The 20,945-nt window shown below is 41.5% G+C and overlaps 1 protein-coding gene and 1 pseudogene across 7 annotated transcripts in view; one reads left to right on the forward strand and one right to left on the reverse strand.

The window, feature by feature from the left end:
* The window catches only part of WWP2 (WW domain containing E3 ubiquitin protein ligase 2), a 176,815-nt gene that overhangs the window by 40,252 nt on the left and 115,618 nt on the right, over positions 1-20,945 (forward strand). For all 7 annotated transcript variants that reach the window (XM_055553490.1, XM_055553491.1, XM_055553493.1 and 4 more), the window contains 3 exons: positions 10,627-10,711; positions 18,475-18,622; positions 18,977-19,098. In XM_055553490.1, coding sequence (XP_055409465.1) covers positions 10,642-10,711; positions 18,475-18,622; positions 18,977-19,098 — 340 coding nt within the window. In that variant the 5' untranslated portion in view covers positions 10,627-10,641. The remainder of the gene's footprint in view (positions 1-10,626; positions 10,712-18,474; positions 18,623-18,976; positions 19,099-20,945) is intronic.
* LOC129632669 (uncharacterized) lies at positions 14,397-14,483 on the reverse strand (annotated as a pseudogene).

The following is a 20,945-nucleotide window of genomic DNA, read 5'->3' on the forward strand; positions in this document are numbered from 1 at the left end:
CTCAGTTGTATCTGACTGTTTATGAACCCATGCTTAAAGAATCAACCTATCCTGGGAATTCTAGTGGTTGGGACTGGCACTTTCACTGTGGTGGTCCACGTTCAATCCCTGGTCAGGGAAGTGAGATCCTGCAAGTCGTGCAGCCCAGCCAACTGCAGCAACATAAGAATCAACCCGTCCTAATAACACAAACATTGAGTTGTCCATTGGCTGATGAATGGGTAAACACAATGTGGTCTGTTCTTACAAATGGAATGTTACTCAGCTAGAAAAAGAAATGAAATACTGATACCTGCTACAGTGTGGGGAACCTTGAAAACATTATGCTAATGAAAGAAACCAGATGCAAAAGGCTACATATTGTTTGATTTCATTTATTTGAAATATCCAGGATAGGCAGATCCAGAGAGACAGAAGAGGTTAGTGGTTAGGGACAGGGGAGCAAAGATGAGTGAGAAGTGACTATTGGTTTCTTTTGGGGTGATGGAAATGTTCCAGAATTCAATAGTGGTGATGGTTGTACAACTCTCTGAATATACCAAAGCTCACCAAATTGTATGCTTTAAAAGGGTGAACTTACAGTCCATTCTGAAGGAGGTCAGCCCTGGGATTTCTTTGGAAGGAATGATGCTAAAGCTGAAACTCCAGTACTTTGGCCACCTCATGCGAAGAGTTGACTCATTGGAAAAGACTCTGATGCTGGGAGGGATTGGGGGCAGGAGGAGAAGAGGACGACAGAGGATGAGATGGCTGGATGGCATCACTGACTCGATGGACGTGAGTCTCAGTGAACTCCGGGAGTTGGTGATGGACAGGGAGGCCTGGCGTGCTGCGATTCATGGGGTCGCAAAGAGTCGGACACGACTGAGCGACTGATCTGATCTGATGGTACCTGAACTATATTTCAACAAAAACAGAGAGTCAGCCATGCATTTTCACCTCTGTATTCTGTCCAGGTCAAGAATTGTTTTTCTATTTTAATTGCGCTGGGTCTTCAGTGTGGCCCTTGGTCTTCTGTTGCTGTGGAGCATGAGCTCAGTAGTTGCCCTGAGGCCTGTGAGATCTTAGTCTTCCCACCAGGAATTGAATCCGTGCCCCCAGCAGTGAAAGTGCAGAGTCCTAACCTCTGGATTGCCAGGGAATTCTGCAGTCACATCTCTTAACACTATCATCCTCCTCTTTCTCTGCCCTCCAGCAGCACTGGCCCCTTTTTGTTCTTTACACTCTGAAGAATCTTGGTACAATTTGGTACAATCTCAAGAGCTTTTGTTCTTGCCCTTTTATCTGCCTGGAATGTTCTTTATTTGGTTGCTTTGGGTCTTAGTTGCATCATGCAGGATCTTTTGTTCCTGTGCACAGACTCTCTAGTTGTGGTGTTTGGGCTCAGTAGTTGTGAAGCTCTGGCTTAGTTGCTCCATGCCATGGGAGATCCCTGCATAACAAGGTGGTTTCTTAACCACTGGACCACTCGGGAAGCCCCTGTCTGCTTGGCATGTTCTAAGGCAGATACCCTCAGTTCCCTTCTTCAGACCTTTGCTCGGAAGGGAAAATCCCCTTCTAAATGAGACTTGCCTTGTCTGCAACCTTTAAAATCTTACTTCCAGCTCCCACCACCAAATCCCTGTGTTCCTTCACTGCTTTGTTTTCCCCAATACCTCTTGTCCCTTCTCTAGTTCTCTTGTTTGTTTCCTATTTGACGTTGCCTCCCCACACACGCCATTTCCCTCAGTACCCATCTTTTATTGTATAAAGAAGCCAGTGGGTGGAGCTTCATTTATTTCTTCTCTCATGCTCTTTCCTGGTAGCTTAGTGGTAAAGACTGTCTGCAGTGCAGATGACACAGGAGACTTAGTTTGATCCCTGGGTCAGGAAGATCCCCTGGAGGAGGAAATGGCGACTCACTCCAGTATTCTTGCCAGGAAAATTCCATGGACAGAGGAGCCTGGCTGGCTACAGTCCATGGGGTTGCAAAGAGTCGGACATGACTGGGCATTCACGTATGCGCACGTGTACACGCAGACGCACGCACGCATGCACGCTCTTTCCTATGTGTAGATATAAGTCTCTGACCTATATAATTTTCTTTCTTTCTAAGGAACTTCTTTTCAACAGTTTTTGCAGAGCAGGTTTTTGTTTGAGAATATCATTTTTTCTCCTTTGGTAACTTCATTGGACGGAAAATTCTAGGTTGGTGGGTTTTTCCTTTTAACACTGTAAACATCCCATTGCATTCTCTTCTTTCTTGTTTTTTAAGTTTCTTTTTTGATTTTTGTTATTTTTAGTCAAATTGACTTTGGTATTTTTGATTCTTATGAGCTTCCTGGATCTGTGGTTTGGTGTATGTCATTAATTTTAGGAAATTATTGTCCACGTTACTTCAGATATTTCTTTTGCCCCATTCTCTCTTCTTCTGGTATTTTAGTTATGTGTATTTTATACCCTTTAAAATTGTCCCACAGTTCTTGGCAGTTTCTGTATTTTCTTTTTTCATTAATTCTGTTTTTTCTCTTTGCATTTTAGTTTGGAATGTTTCTGTTAATTTATTTCCAAGCTTACTGATTCTTCCCTCAGCCACATCCAGGCCTTCTTCATTTCTGTTACTGTGTTCTGCATTTTCTTTGTATTCTTTCTTAGAGCTTCCATGTCTCTGCTTACTATTACCTACCCCTCTGTTTTTAATGTTGTCAGCTTTTTCCATTAGAGCTCTTAAGATATTAATAATAGTTATTCTAAATTCCCTGTCTGATCATTTGAAAATCTATGTCATATCTGAGTCTAATTCTGATGCTTGCTTTGTCTCTTCACACTATTTTTTCTTGCCTTTTAGTATAGCTTATAGTTTCTAGTTGAAAGCCAGGCATGATGTATTAGATAATAAGATCTGGGGTGAGTGAACAGGCTTTTATCCAGTTAGGCGTTTTGTGTAATCTGGCTTGGAGTTGGCTTGTATTTAATGACTAAAGTAATTGAAGGTACCTGAAGCTCATATTCAGAGAAGGCAATGGCACCCCACTCCAGTACTCTTGCCTGGAAAGTCCCATGGACAGAGGAGCCTGGTGGGCTGCAGTCTATGGGGTTGCTAAGAGTCGGACACAACTGAGCAACTTCACTTTCACTTTTCACTTTCATGCACTGGAGAAGGAAATGGCAACCCACTCCAGTGTTGTTGCCTGGAGAATCCCAGGGACGGGGGAGCCTGGTGGGCTGCCGTCTATGGGGTCGCACAGAGTCGGACATGACTGAAGATACTTAGCAGCAGCAGCAGCAGTTCATATTATGCTAGTATCCTTGTTTTTGTTTCCCTTGTGTCTCTGGTCCTCCTAAGAACTTTTTCTTAAGTAGAGCATATACCTTTTAGCTCTTTCAACTGTAATCCACTGTTATTATTAATATTTTGGACCCTTGATAAAGTGGCAGAATGTGGGGGAGGGAAAGCATTTTATAATTTTATGGTTGAATCTCATTTTTTTTGTTGGTGTTGGGCTGCGTGACTTGTGGGATTTTACTTCCCTGACCTGGGCCCTTGGCAGTGAGAGCGCAGAGTCCTAACCACTGGACTCCCAGGGAATTCCTTAAATCTGAGTCTCTTAATGGGTCTCTGTCCCTGGGCTGTGACCTTTACACGTGTTTAATTAATTAGTTAATTATTCATTCATTTGGCTGTCTGCTCTTAGTTGCAGCACTCAGGATCTTTAGTTGCAGCGTGTGGGGTCTAGTTCCCTGACCAGGCTTTGGATGCAGGCCTACCTACCTGCATTGGGAATGTGGAGTCTAAGTGATTGGACTCCCAGGGGAGTCCCTAAATACAGTTTCTATGAAATAACACTTTCATTTATGTATGATATACTTTTATATTTTCTACTGTTATTTTATATTTTATTTTAAAAAGTGCTTGTTGAGATTTATGTAGAGGTGAAGTTCAGAAGACAATGTTTTTTATTTTTTAAGAAAATGTGGGTAGATCTACCACACTTAGTTCCAGCTCCCCTCTTTTTCTCCCAATAAATCCATCACTCCCTTGAATAATGAAATTCTTTGTGCATCTATAAACTTTGGTGATATTTTAGCATGTTCTGCCTCCTCCCTCGGCCTGTCCCACATTTATGCTAACTCAGTTTTCTTGGGAATGACTTGAATACAAATACTTTCATCACTATTAGCAGGGGAAAAATTTACTTGAGCATGTAAAGAGTCATTTAGTTGTGTTGCTTAGACAGGTGAAGTGTAAAATCTGGATCTCAGGTTTCATAAACTTCCTAAAGTGGGTGTTAGGAGTTTGGACCTCATGCCCATTGGAACCATGTCCAACATGGGGCTCTGAGACGGAAATCTTAGGTACTTTGGGGTAGGATCTGACTTCTTTCAATAGTGATGGTTATTTGTATTTATACATGGATTGGAAAGGTTCAATTCAAGACCTAGCTTGTAGTGTCAGGGTGGTATCTTGCTAATGGATTTGGAGAGACAGACAAAGCCCTGCATAAATAATATGAGTTATTGTAAATAAACAGTGACGGTAATTATGAAAGACGTTAGAGAAAGAAAACATGGTAGTTTTATCTATTTCTACTGCTTTTCCTGTTGGTTTTGTTCTGAGCTGCCTTTGGAATTTATCTGATTGATTTTGTTTTCAGGCCATGAAGTGTAGATCAAGAGGTTTGGTTTTCCTCCCATTTAACAGAACATGTGAGGGCTTTGAGTTTCATCCTCCAGAATTCTCTCGAGTTCCGTCCAAAGGCTAAAAACAGCTAAAGCTCAGGGAGAACAAGCTAGTTTAAAAATTATACTCAGTCGAGTTGCTTTAGGAGAAAACAAGTCCCAGTAGATGTAAAGATTTTTAAATTCTTCTTCTTTTTTTTTTTTAAGTCTACAAATAATGGATTTCCAACTTTTAGTGTTTGAACCTCTGTTACTGAAAGCCCTGAGGCTTAATTTGCAATCATTAATCTTTCCTTCATTACTCAAGATATCATCTTTTTTTTTCTCTCTCTTTTAAAGTTACTGTTAAATTATGAAAAAAGATCAAACATATGAAGTGGTTCAGAGAAAAAGATAACAGTCATAAAAGCCACCATCTGGATTTAATGAATATTAACATTTTGCCATATTTGCTTCAATATTTTTTCCTTTAAAGAATGAAATGTGGCAGATACAGTTGAAGCTCCCTTGGTCTCTCTCTGTTCGAGCCAGTTGCCTTGCTCCCTCCTCTGCTCCCCAGAGGTTACTGCTGTCTCAGCTTGGTGTGGTCTCTTCGAGTCCATGCTTCTGTACTTTTATTCCCTTACGTGTGTCCACAACAGTCGACGCACTTGTTTTGTGTAGGTTCAAATGTATACCACTGGCATTGTCCTATTGGTATGCTGATACTTTTTTTTTTCTTTTTAGTTCTAGTATTATAGTTTGGTGTTTGTGTGTGTAGGCCGAAATCCTACATTTCAAGAAATCTATAGCATCGCATTTTATAACTATTTCACAATGTATTCATTCCTCTCACTGTTGGGCATTTGGGTTATTCACAAATGTTTGCTGTTATGAACATTACCATGTTGAACATTTTAAACATGGTTTCTTCTGCACTAGTTGGAGGATTTTCTCCCGGCAAATACCTACGGGTGGAATCCTGGGAGGTACAGTTATTGTTGTTGTTGTTCAATCTCACAGTCGGATCCGACTCTCTGAGAACCCATGGACTGCAGCACTCCTGGCTTCCCTGTCCTTTACCATCTCCCAGAGCTTGCTCAGACTCATGTCCATCGGTCGGTGACGCCATCCAACCATCTCATGCTGGGTCGTCCCCTTCTCCTCCTGTCTTCAATCTTTCCCAGCATCAGGGTCTTTTCTAATAAACTGACTCTTCGCATCAGGGGGCCAAAGTATTGGAGCTTCCACCTTCAGCATCAGTCCTTCCAGTGAATATTCAGGATGCATCTTTAACTCAGTCAGAGGTTGCCAGATACCACCTAATTTTCATTGCTTCCAGAAGTATGGATGGAAGGAGTTGTCATTAACTGAGACACAGAACAGGATTGAGGGCAAATGTCAGAAGCTCAATTTTGTCAGTGGACAAGAGGACCTGAGGTTCAAGGGTGAGGTTCATACTGGACACACCCACTGGGGATTGTCCACAAAGAGATGGTAGCTGAAACCATGAGATGTGCTGAGATAACCAAGGGGAGATGTGTAAGGGCTAAGCTATTGGACACACAGGTGGTTGAAGGTTCAGGAGCGGAGAAGAAGCCAATGAAGGAGGCTGAGAAAAAGCAGCCTGAGAGGCAGGAAGAGAATCAAGCAGTGGTGTCCTGGAAGAGACCAGAGGAGAAAGCATTTCAAGGAAGAAAGAGTCAACCATCCATTGTGTCTGAAGCTGCCAATAGGTCATCTAAGACAAGGATTGAGAATTCACTATTGGATTTCATACCATGAATGTCTGGTTTCCAGAAGTCTTGATAAGAATAGTTGCAGTATTATATTCCTATATGTTACCCATAACATTCCAGAAGTTTCCACCGCTGCTTTACATTTAAGATCAAAGTAAACATGCCTGTTACAGACTAGTCTAGAAAAACAACTGGTCCCTTAAAATTTATTTTGGACTGGGTATATCTCATAAAGAAGGCAAATGGTTTTGTTTTGTTTTTGCTAAAATCTTGAAGCATAGAATTCTTCTGTGGAAAATGTCAAAGTCAGTGTGACTTAGCTGTAGCTACATTTAATTCTCATACAAAGGACTTCCATTCTTAGAATAATATGGTGCATTCATAACCACATTTTAAGGCTAAACAGCTCTTCAGAAGAGGGAGTTAAGAGGAGAGATCAGATACAAATAGAATGAAAGAAGGTACAAATGATGTTGTATGGAATAGGAATTTCATAGTGTTCTTTTTTTAAATTGGGGTATAATTGCTTTATAGTGTTGTATTAGTTTCTGCTGTACAACGAAGTGAACCAGCTTTATGTATACATGTATCCTCTCCCTCTTAGACCCCCTCCATCCCAATACTTTGGCCATCTGATCCAAAGAACTGACTCCTTAGAAAAGACCTTGATGCTGGGAAAGATTGAGGGCAGAAGGAGAAGGGGACGACAGAAGGTGAGATGGTTGGGTGACACCACCAACTCAGTAGACATGAGTTTGAGCAAGCTCCGGGAGTTGGTGATGGACAGGGAAGCCTGGCGTGGTGCAGTACATTGGGTTGCAGCGACTGGACTGAACTGACTGATCTCAGCCGTGTAGGTCAGCACAAAGCACTGAGCTGAACTCCCTGTACTGTATAGGAGGTTCCCACTAGCTGTCTATTTTACACATAGTAGTGTATCAATTCCAGTCTCCCAGCTCATCCCTCCCCCACCCCATGTCCGCACATCTGTTCTGTATGTCCACATCTCTGTTACTGCCTTACGAATAGGTTCATCTGTACCATTTTTCTAGATTCCATATATATGCGTTAATATACAATATTTGTTTTTCTCTTTTAGCCCTACTTCACTCTGTATGACAGCCTCTAGGTCCATCCATGTCTCTACAAATAGAATATTACTCAGCCAGAAAAAGGAATGAAATTGGGTCATAGTGGGTGTTTTTTGTTTTTTAAATAAGATTTATTTGTTTGTTTTTGGCTGTCCTGGGTCTTCATTGCTGCACACAGGCTGCACAAGAGTGAGCAGGGGCTGTTCTTCATTATGGACCACCAGGGAAGCCCTGGTCATAGTGTTTTTACAGTAGCTGTTCTTGGGTGTGATCCTCAGGGCCCTGGTGGCCCCTCACGACTTTGAGGGTTTTGCAGGGTCAAAGCTGTTCTCAGGATAACTTTTCCTTCTTTCACTGTGACACATCTGCACTCATGGTGTGAAAGCAAAGGTCAGTGAACATGTTGGTGCCACAGTGTAAATCAGGGCAGTGTGCCCAGCCCGGGCCACTGTCACTGTGTTCCTCACCACGACCCACTCAGTAAAGAGGAAAGAAAAAGCCAGTTTCACTTGAAAATGTGCTTGATGAAGCAGTAAAATGACTAATATTCTGTGTGATGAAAATGGAAAATATGCCTAAAACACCTTTTCCTGTGTACCGCAGTATAATGGCTGTGTTGAGAAAAAGCACTTGTATGACTGTTTGAATAGAGAGCTGAATTATATAGTTGCTTTTCTCATGAAATAACATTTTTGCTTTATAAAAAAATCAACAGACAAACTAATGTTAATAGATTTGGGTGTTTGGCAGACATTTTCCTGATGAATGAAGTGAGCCTGTCACTTCAAGGAAAACAACTGACAGTACTTTTTGCCAACAATAAAATATGAGTTTTAAGTGAAAATTAGAAATTTTGGAACCCTTACATCTACCACAAAGAACTTGAAAGCTTCCCAATACTCAAAACCTTGTCTGATGAGATCAGCGGTGACATTCACAAATTGAACTTTTTTGGATAGAGATTGATGAAACATGTCAACATTTGGACTATCTATAGACCTCAGTGAACCAATATTTTCCAAATGATGATGCTTATGCAATTATATATGAGTAAAAAGATCCATTCAGAAGGCAAGATAGACTTCTGCTTCTAGCCAAGATGAAGCGATGGGTATGCCTTATGGCTGATGTTGTCAATTAAGAATTATTTCCTACCAGGGTCCAGCCCCGGTTGGATCCAGGGATTCCCTCAGGATGACGGCATCAGCGATTTAGAATAGATTAATTAGAGATATAAAGAGTGGTTAAATAGGGATAGCTCAGTGAGAAAATTCAGTGGAGAAAAGAGGCTGAATAACTTGATTTACGTGGAAAACCAATAAAACTCCAAGATAAGGAGTTTGCGTCACCTATGTAGGCCGCAGGCGTCTTCCCGTTCTCCCGAAGGAGAGGAGACATTAAGGCCTCCCTGGTCAGATCTTAGAAGCCCAGGCAAAATTAGTAGGCTTGACGAGCCTCCACGCTCCAGATGGGAATTCAGCCAGAAGGTGAGAGAAAGAACGACATGGGGAGACCAAGCTTTGGTGAGCAAGGCCCGTAGCTTTATTTTCAACAGGGGCTTTTATACCCTAAACTGCACATAGAGGATAATAGGGGATGTGAAATCATGCAAAGTCAGCAGTCTTTGATCCTTATCGAAACCAGGGTTTCTTTTCTGCAAACTTATCGTATACAAATGGATTAGGTGATTTACATCATCTTCTGGCCAGAAGGCATGTTAACCTTTTATGACTCTGACAAAGGTTTGTCAACCATAAGACTTATTTTCTCTAAGAGTAATTATTTTAAAGTTTGGCACCATCCTCCCGAAGGTGTTAGATAAAGTTGCATTCCTACAGGGCAAAGATGCAATGGGTTTACAACAAAGGAAAGAATTTATTACCTTAAGGGTCTAAAGTTGTTAACACCAAGGCCACTACTTATTTTTTCTACATACCAACTATATTAATTAATACACTTCCAAGGATACAATACAGGGGATGTGGAAACTTGGCAGCAAGCATTGGCTCAACAATGAAATCTTCTACTAGTTCTATTCTGACAATTTCTAACTCTCCGAGAGGCTCTATACTATTTGAATATCTTAAGCTCCCCATGCCTCTCGCGGTTGGGAGACTGTAAACAATCGTATGCATAGCTGTAGGAGTCCGGGTAAGCCTGTCAGGCAAGTTAGAGAGCCATCTGAGGGGTTTGTGAACGAAAACACTCTTGTTACGCCCAGGAACTTTATTAACTGGAGCTGTAAGTTAACTCTTTTTCAGAGAGAGAGATGGTGGTGGGGGATAGCCCCCCGTAAAGTCAGAGGTATAGGTGAGAGCACAAAGCACTAAAGTAGGCAGACTCTGGTTTTGGGGTAGACGCTCAGGCAGGCCCAGAGGGGCACCCCTCGAGTTCTGGCTCGCCTTGCCCACCAGAACTCTCCCACATAACCTTGTTACGGGTGGGGACTCCTGTGCTGGCCCCCGGCAATTTCCCGTGCTCATTGGCCTGGTTCATGTGAACATGCAGGTGAGCACAGGGTGGTTGACTGAGTAACTGTGGGGCTTTGGAATCAGAAGATGTAGGTTGAATCCTGGCCTGTCATTTCCTTGTTCAATAAGCACACTTACTGGTATATCTTCTTTAGAGAAATGTTTATTAAAAGCCTCTGTCCATTTATTTATTTTTGGCTGCACTGGGTCTTTGTTGTGACATGGGCTTTCTCTAGTTATGTCCTGGGCTTTCTCCAGTTGTGGCAGGCAGGTTTTCCTCGTGGACCACAGACTCTAGAGCTCGCGGGCTTAGTAGCTGTGGTGTGTGGGCTTAGCTGCCCTGCAGCATGTGGGATCTTAGTTCCCCTACTTTTTTTTTTTTTTAATTGTTGAACTGTAACTTTATTTTTAGAGATATTATTTTAGGCTCTCTCTCCTTAAGACTCGGATGTAGCAGTGCTGTGTCTTACTCAGCTCATCCAAGTCATGCCCAGATTCAGTAGTCATCGCAAGAGAGACAGACAGACATCACTCGGCCGGAAGCAGCATGGCTGCTGATGGCTGCAGTTGCTTGAATGTTGCAGTTTTCTTGCTTCTGTCTCTTTAAACTCAGATATTAAAATTGAGCTCAGTTCCTTAGTCTCTTACTAGATGTCCTCTAAACCTGCTGCTATATTTGTCTTTCAGTGTCCTGGTGATGACATGGCATCTGCCAGCTCCAGCCGGGCAGGGGTGGCCCTGCCTTTTGAGAAGTCTCAGCTTATCCTGAAAGGTGAGTGGCACGGTATGAAGTTTATCATTTAAGGTCCAGCCCCATCCATCTTTGGGAAGGAGGTGGAATTATACCACATCTTGGCTTACGAGCAAAACTATTCATTTTTACAGGGTTGTCATATTATAGCTGGAATTCTTAATTTTTTTTAGAATTAAAACATTTTTTTGGCTGTACCATGCAGCATGTAGGGTCTTAGTTCCCTGACCAGGGATTGAATGTGCACCCCCTGTGTTGGAAGTGTGGAGTCTTAAGCACTGAATTACCATGGAAGTACCCTAAAGTTGGAATTCTTGCAGAGGAAGAAAAAAAGGAACTTTTTGGAAGAATTATACAAAATGGCAGTTCCTTCCCTCCCCAGGGCTCTTTTCTATCTACGCTCATCCCCTTGGTGAGCTCATCCAACCATATCACTTTAAGATGTCACCAATAATAAGATTACTGCCACATTTGTACCTCCAGCCTGGCCTTGTTTCTGACCTCCAGGTTTGTATATCCAGTAGCCCATTTGTCATCTCCTCCTGAATGTTTAGTAAACATCCAAAATGTGACATGCCTGGAACTGACCTCCTGATTTCTTTTTTTCCTCAAAATCCTGTATTCAGCAAATCTGCTTGTGTCTACCCTCAAGACAGAGGCCATGTTCAGCCACTTCTCACCACCCCCACCGTCCCACCAGCTGGCATCATCTCCACCTAAGATTAAGGCAGAGGCCTCCCAACCCGGCTTCCTGCTGCTTCCCCTTGCCCCACTTCATTCTGTTGATCACACAACAACCTGTGATCTCCTTAAAATGGAAGCCAGCTCCTGTCTCTCCTCTGCTCAAACATATCAAGGACTGTCTCCCTCATTCAGCGTTCAAGTTGAAGATCCCACGTGATACGGCCCCTGCCACTCCTCATTTCCTGTTCCTCGTTTACTCTGCTCTGGCTAGACGCACAGGTCCTTGTGGACCTTCCTTGCTATTCATTGCCCCTGCCAGGCACGCTCCCACCCCTAGGCCTTTGCACTTGCTGTCCTTTCTGAGTGAAATAACCATTTTGACTCAGTTATCTACCTCGTCTACATCCTTACTTTCTGCAGGTCTTTACTCCAGAGTCACCCTGTTCAGCTAGGCCTTCCCTGACTCCCCCATCTGAAAACCCCCTACCTTGATTTCTACATGTCTCTCCTCTTTTTGCTACTTTATCTTTTTCTTCTCAGCCCCTGGTAGTATTTAACACTCTACCTATTTTATTTTTTCTACAATTATTCATTTATTTGGCTGCACAAGATCTTAGTTGTGGCACTTGGGAGAAGGATTAGAGTGAACTGCCAGGGTTTTGAATTTGAGATTACAGCTCGTACTGCCTTATCTAATAATTAGCAGGACTAGGTCAAAACAGAGGCCTGCCCATGGAAACCTGCGATATCCTGAGGTCCCTGTTTTGGGGCCATGTTATTCAGGAACACAACACACTGACTTCTGAAGGTTTCTCTATTGCCTTTCCCCGGTGTATATTTTCTTACTAGTGTGGCAAGAACTAACTTGATAATACAGGTGCATCTCAGCATACATGCACTTAACCTATAGGAACTTGGTAATACTGACCAGGAAAGTGGTGGGGGAAAGAGAGAAGGATAAAAACAGCCACTTAAACAGTGTGGGTTGTTCTTCCTCCCGTGTGTTTCATGGGTGGAGCCTCAGGTGTAATTCAGGAACTGTGGCCTGCTATCCCCTCTATCTGCCTTAGTTCTCTGTGCCTCTCCATAGTGCAGTCCAAGAGATTTTTTAAAAATTTTATTGACATGTAGTTGATTTACAGTGTTGTGTTGGTTTCAGTTGTACAGCAAAGTGAATCAGTTATTATATCCACTCTCTTTTTTTTTCTTTGAGATTAATTTCTTTATTTTAATTGGAGACTAATTACTTTACAATATTGTGGTGATTTTTGTCATACATCGACCTGAATCAGCCATGAGTGTTCTTGTGTCCCCCATCCTGAACCCCCCTCCCATCTCCCTCCCCACCCCATCCCTCTGGGTCGTCCCAGAGCACTGGCTTTGAGTGCCCTGCTTCATGCATTGAACTTGCACTCATCACCTATTTTACATAGGGTAATATATGTTTTCAATGCTGTTCTCTCAAATCATCCCACCCTCGCCTTCTCCCAGGGTTCAAAAGTCTGCTCTTTACATCTGTGTCTCTTTTGCTGTGTTGCATATAGGGTCGTTGTTACTATCTTTCTAAATTCCATATATATGTGTTAATATGCTGTTTGGTGTTTCTCTTTCCAACTTACTTCACTTTGTATGGTAGGCTCCAGTTTCATCCACCTCATTGGAAATGACTCAAATGCATTCTTTTTTTATAGCTGAGTAATATTCCATTGTGTATATGTACCACAGCTTCCTTATCCATTCGTGTGCCAATGGACATCTAGGTTGCTTCCATGTCCTAGTTATTGTAAACAGTGCTGCAGTGAACACTGGGGGTACATGTGTCTCTTTCAGTTCTGGTTTCCTCGGTGTGTATGCCCAGCAGTGGGATTGCTGGGTCATTTGGCAGTTCTATTTCAAATTTTTTAAGGAATCTCTACACTGTACTCCATAGTGGCTGTACTAGTTTGCATTCCCACTAGCAGTGTAAGAGGGTTCCCTTTTCTCCATACCCTCTCCAGTATTTATTGTTTGTAGACTTTTTGATGGCACCCATTCTGACTGGCATGAAATGGTGCCTCATTGTGATTTTGATTTGCATTTCTCTGATAATGAGTGATGTTGAGCATCTTTTCATGTGTTTCTTAGCCATCTGTATGTCTCCTTTGGAGAAATGTCTGTTTAGTTCTTTGGCCCACTTTTTGATTGGGTCATTTATTGTTCTGATATTGAGTTGCATGAGCTGCTTGTATATTTTGGAGATTAATTCTTTGTCAGTTGTTTCATTTGCTATTATTTTCTCCCATTCTGAAAGCTGCCTTTTCACCTTGCTTATAGTTTCCTTTGTTGTGCAAAAGCTTTTAAGTTTAATTAGGTCCCTTTTGTTTATTTTTGTTTTTATTTCCATTACTCTGGAAGGTGGGTCATAGAGGATCTTGCTGTCATTTATGTCAGAGAGTGTTCTGCCTATGTTTTCCTCTAAGAGTTTTATAGTTTCTGGTCTTACAATTAGATCTTTAATGTATTTTGAGTTTATTTTTGTGTTATGGTGTTAGAAAGTGTTCTAGTTTCATTCTTTTACAGGTGGTTGACCAGTTTTCCCAGCATCTCTTGTTAAAGGAATTGTCTTCTTTTTGCCATTGTATTTTTTTGCCTCCTTTGTCAAGGATATGGTGTCCATAGGTACATGGATTTATCTCTGGGCTTTTTATTTTGTTCCATTGATCTATATGTCTGTGTTTGTGGTAGTACCATACTGTCTTGATGACTGTAGCTTTGTATAGTATAGTCTGAAGTCAGGCAGGTTGATTCCTCCAGTTCCATTCTTCTTTCTCAAGATTGTTTTGGCTATTTGAGGTTTTTTGTATTTCCATACAAATTGTGAAATTATTTATTCTAGTTCTGTGAAAAATACCGTTGGTAGCTTGATAGGGATTGTATTCAGTCTGTAGATTGCTTTGAGTAATATACTCATTTTCACTATACTGATTCTTCCAATCCACAAACATGGTATATTTCTCCATCTGTTTGTGTCATTTTTGATTTAAAAAATACGGAATGCTTCACAAATTTGCATGTCAACCTTGTGCAAGGGCCATGCTAATCTTAATATATGGGCTGCTAAAGCAAGCACTATCCACTCTTTTTAAAGATTCTTTTCCTGTATAGGTCATTACAGAGTGTACTGAATAGTATTCCCTGTGCTATAAGTAGGTCCTTATTAGTTATCTCTTTTATATATAGTAGTATGTATATGTGTCAATCCCAGTCTCCCAGTTACCCTTCCCCTAGTCCTAGAGTTTTAAGATCTAATTTTTAAAGACACCAAGGCCCTCAAATGTAAGCCAACTATTTTATCTGATATTTAGCTGAAGGAACACCAAAAACAGCACAGTGAAGCAAAAATCTGGCTGTTTGGAATCTATTGAAGGATAATATGCCAACCTCTCTTCTGTTGCCTTCCTAAGAGCTCTTCAGGGATGTCATTTTGGAAATATGTGATTTTTACCTTATTTGTTGACTTTAAGATTTAAATGCTATGTGAAGATTTGACTCCGTGTGTAAGAAAACTGGCATTTTGTGTTTCCTCAGATAGTGAATAAACTCTAGATGAATGTGAGACCTTTATTTTGACTTATCTTTTAAGAATAAGAAACATTCAAAATACCATTTTAAGCATTCAAAATTAATTAGAAATTGTTGAAAGGAAATGTATCTTTACAGTGAAGTGACCTGACAAACTGGGCCCACATTAACCATAGGATCAAAATCCCCCATAAGGGGATTGCCTGGTGTATACAGTAAGTCTACATCCTAACCTGAGTGGTTAGTATTTTTGACAAAAATGTTCAATGTGCATCTACCCACGAGGGAACAATCAGAAGAATGCAGGATTCAGTGTGTTTTTATGAGACATCTGGTGGAAGTCTTTAAAAATCATTGTCATGGAAGAAGAAGGGAGTGCATTCTAGGTGTTAAAAGATTAAGGAGATAGCAACTGAAAATAATTTATGTATCTTGATTGGATCCTGGGTTGGGGAAAAAAACAGCTTTAAAAATATATTTAGAATAATTGGGGAGATTTGAATATGGAATGAATATCAACTGAAAGAGGGAGTGACTATACATTTTTTTTTAGGTATGATAACAGTGGGGTAGAGGTGGGGTGGGAGAATGTCTTTATTGTTAGCAGTTGCTTTCTGAAAGTAATTTGGGCTGATCTGTCATGAGGTCTACAACTTACTTTCAAATAGTTTACCAAAAATTAAATTGTGTAGATAAATATGTATATATGTACACATACAGACATAGATGTCTTACATCTGTATTTTGTGCTATCCAGTAGGTTAGAAAGTGTAGCCACAAAAAACTATTTACATTAAAATTAAATAAAATTTAAAGCTCAAATCCTCAGTCTCACTAGCACAGTTCAGGTGCCTTGTAGCCATGTGTATATTGCAGCAGTGTATTGAACAGTGGTGGAGCAGATATTTTTATTATTGTAGAGGTTCTCCAGGTAACATTGGTGATAGTCACAGAGAGGGGGGAAAAGTGAATGTAGCAAAATGATAACAATTAGTGAAGAATATGCTATTATTTTTCTTCAATTTTTCTGTAAATTGGAAGCTTCATGGTAAAAACACTAACTACACTACGTGATCTTAGCTTGCATCCAGGACTAGAAAAAAATCTTTCCTTTTCTCTTTTGCGATAATGGACATCGATAAGATAATTGGCAAAATTTGAATAAGGTCTGTACCTTAGGTAATAGTATTAAAGAATGTTGAATTTCCTAATGTTGATAATTGTACTATGGTTCTGTTAGAAAATGTCATAGTTAGTAGAAAAGACAGCCTGAAATATTTAGGACTAAAGGGGCATAGTGTTTACAACTCACTCTTAGTTTTAGTTAAAAATGAATATGTGTATAAGAGAAAATCAGGGGAGAAAAAGAGAATGATGAAGCAGATACAGTAAAAAGTTAATGTTTGGTGATTCTGGGTGAAGGGTTTATAAGAATTCTTTGTATTTGTCTCACAACTTTTCTAAACGTCTGAAATTATTATATATATGTCTATATGTATATACACACATTATATATATATATTTTTTATTATTATTTTTTTAAGTAAATACTAAAAAACAAGGACCAGAACTTCTCTGGTGGTCCGGTGGCTAGACTCCATGTTCCCAGTGCTGGGAGCCTGGGTTCCATCTCTGATCAGGGAACTAGATCCTACATGCCACAGCTAAGATCTGGTGCAGCCAAATAAATATATTAAACAAACAAAAAACAAGGGCCAAAAGGAAACATGATGGCAGTTCACAGAACTGGCCTGGGACCTGGGAGACTTGGTTCAAGGCTGAGCACTGCTCTGACTAGCTCTCTGATTTTGGATACATTGTCTTACTTCTCTGGATCTTAGTTGGCCCAACTGTTAAATAAAAGGCTAGAACTTTTTGATTTCAAAGAAACTGTCTTGCTCAAAATGGTAGGACTCTGCAAGTAGTCCCTATTTTCTTTTTAGATTTAAGGGTCTGCATGCAGAGCTACCCTCCTACCACTAGGTGGCCTCAGTTAACCTCGATCTTTGTGTGTGGTAGTCTCGTTTTCCCACTCTGGGCCACATTTCCACATACTACAACCTTTTTCCCTAGGATCATCCACTGTTGCTTCTGAAACTTCACCACAGCTTTGTTGCTGTTGTTCCTTGATTTCTCTCTCCTGTTTTTTGGGGCCTGGAGAAGAAAAGGATTGCTAGAAGAGAATCAGAGGTGGCTTTGCCCTGTCCCGGGTTGTGGACCCTTACAGGATTGTCACCCCTCAGAAGGTCTGGGAGGGAGAAGTATGCTAACTTCTGGTGGGAGCTCAGGCGCAGGCAGTCTTCTCATCACTGGTGAGGATTGTCAGTTATGTCTTCTGATTTGGGGCATAGGATAGAAGCCGTGTAGATGGGTTTTGTCCTAGTGACCTGGAGTTTCCACTGTGGCTGATACATAGTATAAAAGGAGCTTGTCTAGCATCCAGCCCTGGGCATATGCTTGCTTAGGTGGTACTGAGTCCCTGACTAGCTGGTAGGTACCATGTGAGCATCAGAAATGCTGCCACACAAAGGAAATGAACAAAAGAGGAAATGCAGATGGTTAACAAGTACATGGGAAAAATATTCACTCTGGCTAGTGACTGAAGGAACAAATGAGAACAAATAAGCAAAGTCCGGTCATGACGTACGGCATAGTGTGGAGTCAGGCAGCCAGAGGCACATCCTGGCTCAAAGCTCCTGGATATGTAGCCTGGGGCAGTGACCTAGCGTCCCCAAGCCTGTTTCCTCGTGGGTGAAATGCAGTGATGAGGTTATTTCCTGCCTCACTATAAGGATTCGGTGAGATAATGTGTGCACAGCATAGTATCTGTGATAAGTGCTTAGCTGTTATCTTTATGCTATTTCTTTTTTTTTTTTTTTTTGCTTCACCTACATGATTTGCCAAGAGTGAAAAAAACCATAGTACTCAGTGCTATGCAGTGTTTGGTGAAATGGATATGTTCCTATAGTGCTGATGGGTATCTACATGGGTTTAGAAAGGAATTGAGCGGTTTTAAGAACTTTAGAAAATGTTCGTATCCTTTGGAAGAATACTCAAACATGCATGCAGATACTTTATACATTTGTGGTCGTTTTTCCTGAGCCAAAAGTTGGAGGCAATTTATTCAACAGTGGAAGAATAGTTCACTAAATTATGGCATATCCTTATAAACGGGCTTAGGTTGTAACTTTTGAAATAAATTTTAGGGGGAGAGGAGTTTTTAAGGAATTAGGGACGTAAGAGATGAAAGTCTAGAAAAAGTCTTTATTCACCAGATATCAGAAAAAGTCTGGTATGACTTAATGATAATCATCCCAGTGTTTTCAGGTTAGGAGTGATTTTTTTTTTCTTATCTTCTTTTCTTGTGCTATATGTATATATTTATATCCTCACATTTTAAAAAAGTCTTTTTAGAATGAGGGAAAAGCAAAATTTCTCTTTTTAAAGGAAACAACAAAAAAGAGGTAGAACATGTGCCACAGGGGGGCAGCTGGGAGCCCTCTGACTCATCCTTGACTTTTTCTGTCTTTCCCGGCCAGTGGTGTCAGCAAAGCCCAAGGTGCATAGTCGTCAACCTCGAATTAACTCGTTTGTGGAAGTGGCTGTGGATGGACTCCCCAGCGAGACCAAGAAGACTGGAAAGCGAATTGGGAGCTCTGAGCTTCTCTGGAACGAGATCATCATTTTGTAAGAGAAAACCCCTTCTCTCCGAAGGCAGCTCCCCTGGGGGAGGTCGAGAAGGGGGTTATGGGAGATCCAGGTTTCGTGTATCAGCCTCTAGTCCTCTGCCTTGGGTACCTGAGGCACCTTCTCTTCAGGTGTTTTTACACTGTCGAGCTCACAGAGCATTCATTGTTTGCTAGATGGTTACAGGGTCAGCTCGGGTGGGGGTGGGGTGGGGAAGGGTATCTGTGACTGTCTTCCTCTTTGGGGTCCCCCCTTGGTCTCCAAGATGACAGCAGTATAATTTCTCTGCCTTCTTCTAAGTTGCAGGAATGACTGGTCTGCTTGGATGTGATGAATCAAGTATTTGTTTTCCAGGAATGTCACAGCCCAGAGTCATTTAGACCTGAAGGTCTGGAGCTGCCACACCTTGAGAAATGAACTGCTAGGCACCGCCTCCGTCAACCTCTCCAATGTCCTGAAGAACAATGGGGGCAAAAGTATGTATGATGCAGGGGTGGCTGACGTGATTCATCTGTGGGTGTGGGGAAGGGATATGAAGGCAGGGATCTCTCTCATGTGGCGGATAAACCTGGGTGATGCCGTTTCCTCCCGGACCAGGGGCTGCAGTGACTCTGCTCCCTGTGCATGGGATCCCTGGAGGTCTAGGGAAGCTGAGGGCTACCCTCTGCCTCTACTGTGGGACTCAGCCCCCTTGGTCCAAGGCCCTTCGTGCTGGGACATTTCCCTCTTGATCTTTCCTCAGGGATATGTGTGCTGTCCTTCTGCCCCTGCCCCTGTTTTCCTAATGTGTGATGTGTAGAATCAGACTGTTGAATGCTTCCAGCCTAAATCATTATTTTCCCAGTCTGATCCCTCAAACAGAACAAAGGAGCTCCATGTGTGTGTGTGTGTGCACATGTGCGTGCGTGTCTGGGTGTTACAAACGGTGCCCTGTGCAGGCACTTGATAAACATTTCCTGGATATTGGAATGTGATGGAAGCTCCATCATGATTATTCAGTGTGTCTGCTACACAGAGATCTAAATCCTAACGTCTGTTTATTGCTGTTTGTGGTCAGTGGAGTAGCTCATGGTTGTGGCATCTGGACCCTCCCTCATAAAGCCTCTATTCAGAGCAGCACCAGATGTGGTGAGGGAATGCCACAGAAAGAAAGCCTCCTTCTTCTCTTGATGTCTGCTGTCTAGCAAATATTTTCTGAACGTGGATGTAGCTTGAGAAGAGGTGGGGCTGGGGAGCGCTGAGATTCAAGGGTCTCGCCTTTTTGAGCCTGTCCTTTCTGATGGGCCTCGTGAGTGCTTTGCGAGCCTCCCCCAGTCTCTTCCTTTCTGCTGGGCACACAGTGATGTGCATCTGCTGTGGATCCGGGAATCGTCTGAAATCAGGGCCTGCCTCTGTTCTAATTCTACAGGGAACTACCCCCTGCTCTGTCTTCTGAGTTGGTCTTTATTTTCCCACACGCTAGTCTACCTTTTATAATTTGATTCTCAAGGGTAATTATGTTTACTATGTCATTTGGAAATATACCTCTGGGCATTCTCCTGTTAGGATCATCAACCGACACGCGTGTGCTTTTCTCTCCTTTTTCTTGTGTCCAGTTGGCGTACTTTTGCTTTCAATGGCAAAGGTAATTGTAGAAAAACTGGGACTTGCACAAAAGCACAGACACACAAAGAAAATAAAATAAATTCTCCTGGAAGCACAGTACCTAGTGATAATTATTATTAACTTTTTGATATATACCATTGTGAGGTTTTTTTTTTTCCTGTATACAGTGTCTTAATATTTAAGATGTTAGTGAAACAAAATTGAGATCATACATGATCATATTATTTTGCAACATGCCTTTTTTTCTTCAAAATTTATTAATATAGAGACTTCCTTGATGGTTCAGTGCTTAAGACTCTCTGCTTCCACTGTAGGAAAGTCTTAAGTAGGAGGCATGGGTTCAATCCCTGGCCAGGAAACTAAGATCCTCATGCTGAGCGGCATGGCCATAAAAAAAAAAAAAAAAAAAGAAAAATTAGAATGTGTTAATATATTTTTATATTAATTGTGATAAAAAACACATAACATAAAACTCATCTTCTTAACCATTTAAAAATGTACAGTTGAGTGTCATTAATTTCATTCATATGATTCTGTAGCTATCACCTCCATCCATCTCCAGAGCTTTTTCATCTTGCCAGACTCGAACTCTGTACCCATTAAACAGCAACTTCCTCGCTCCCCTCATCCTCCACCATTCTACTCTCTGTCTCTTTGAATCTAGATATTGCCTATAAGTGGAATCATGCACTTTTGTGTCTTTCTTCTTTCACTCAGC

The sequence above is a fragment of the Bubalus kerabau genome, chromosome 17 (genome assembly GCF_029407905.1).
Source record: "Bubalus kerabau isolate K-KA32 ecotype Philippines breed swamp buffalo chromosome 17, PCC_UOA_SB_1v2, whole genome shotgun sequence".
Lineage (NCBI taxonomy): Eukaryota > Metazoa > Chordata > Mammalia > Artiodactyla > Bovidae > Bubalus > Bubalus kerabau.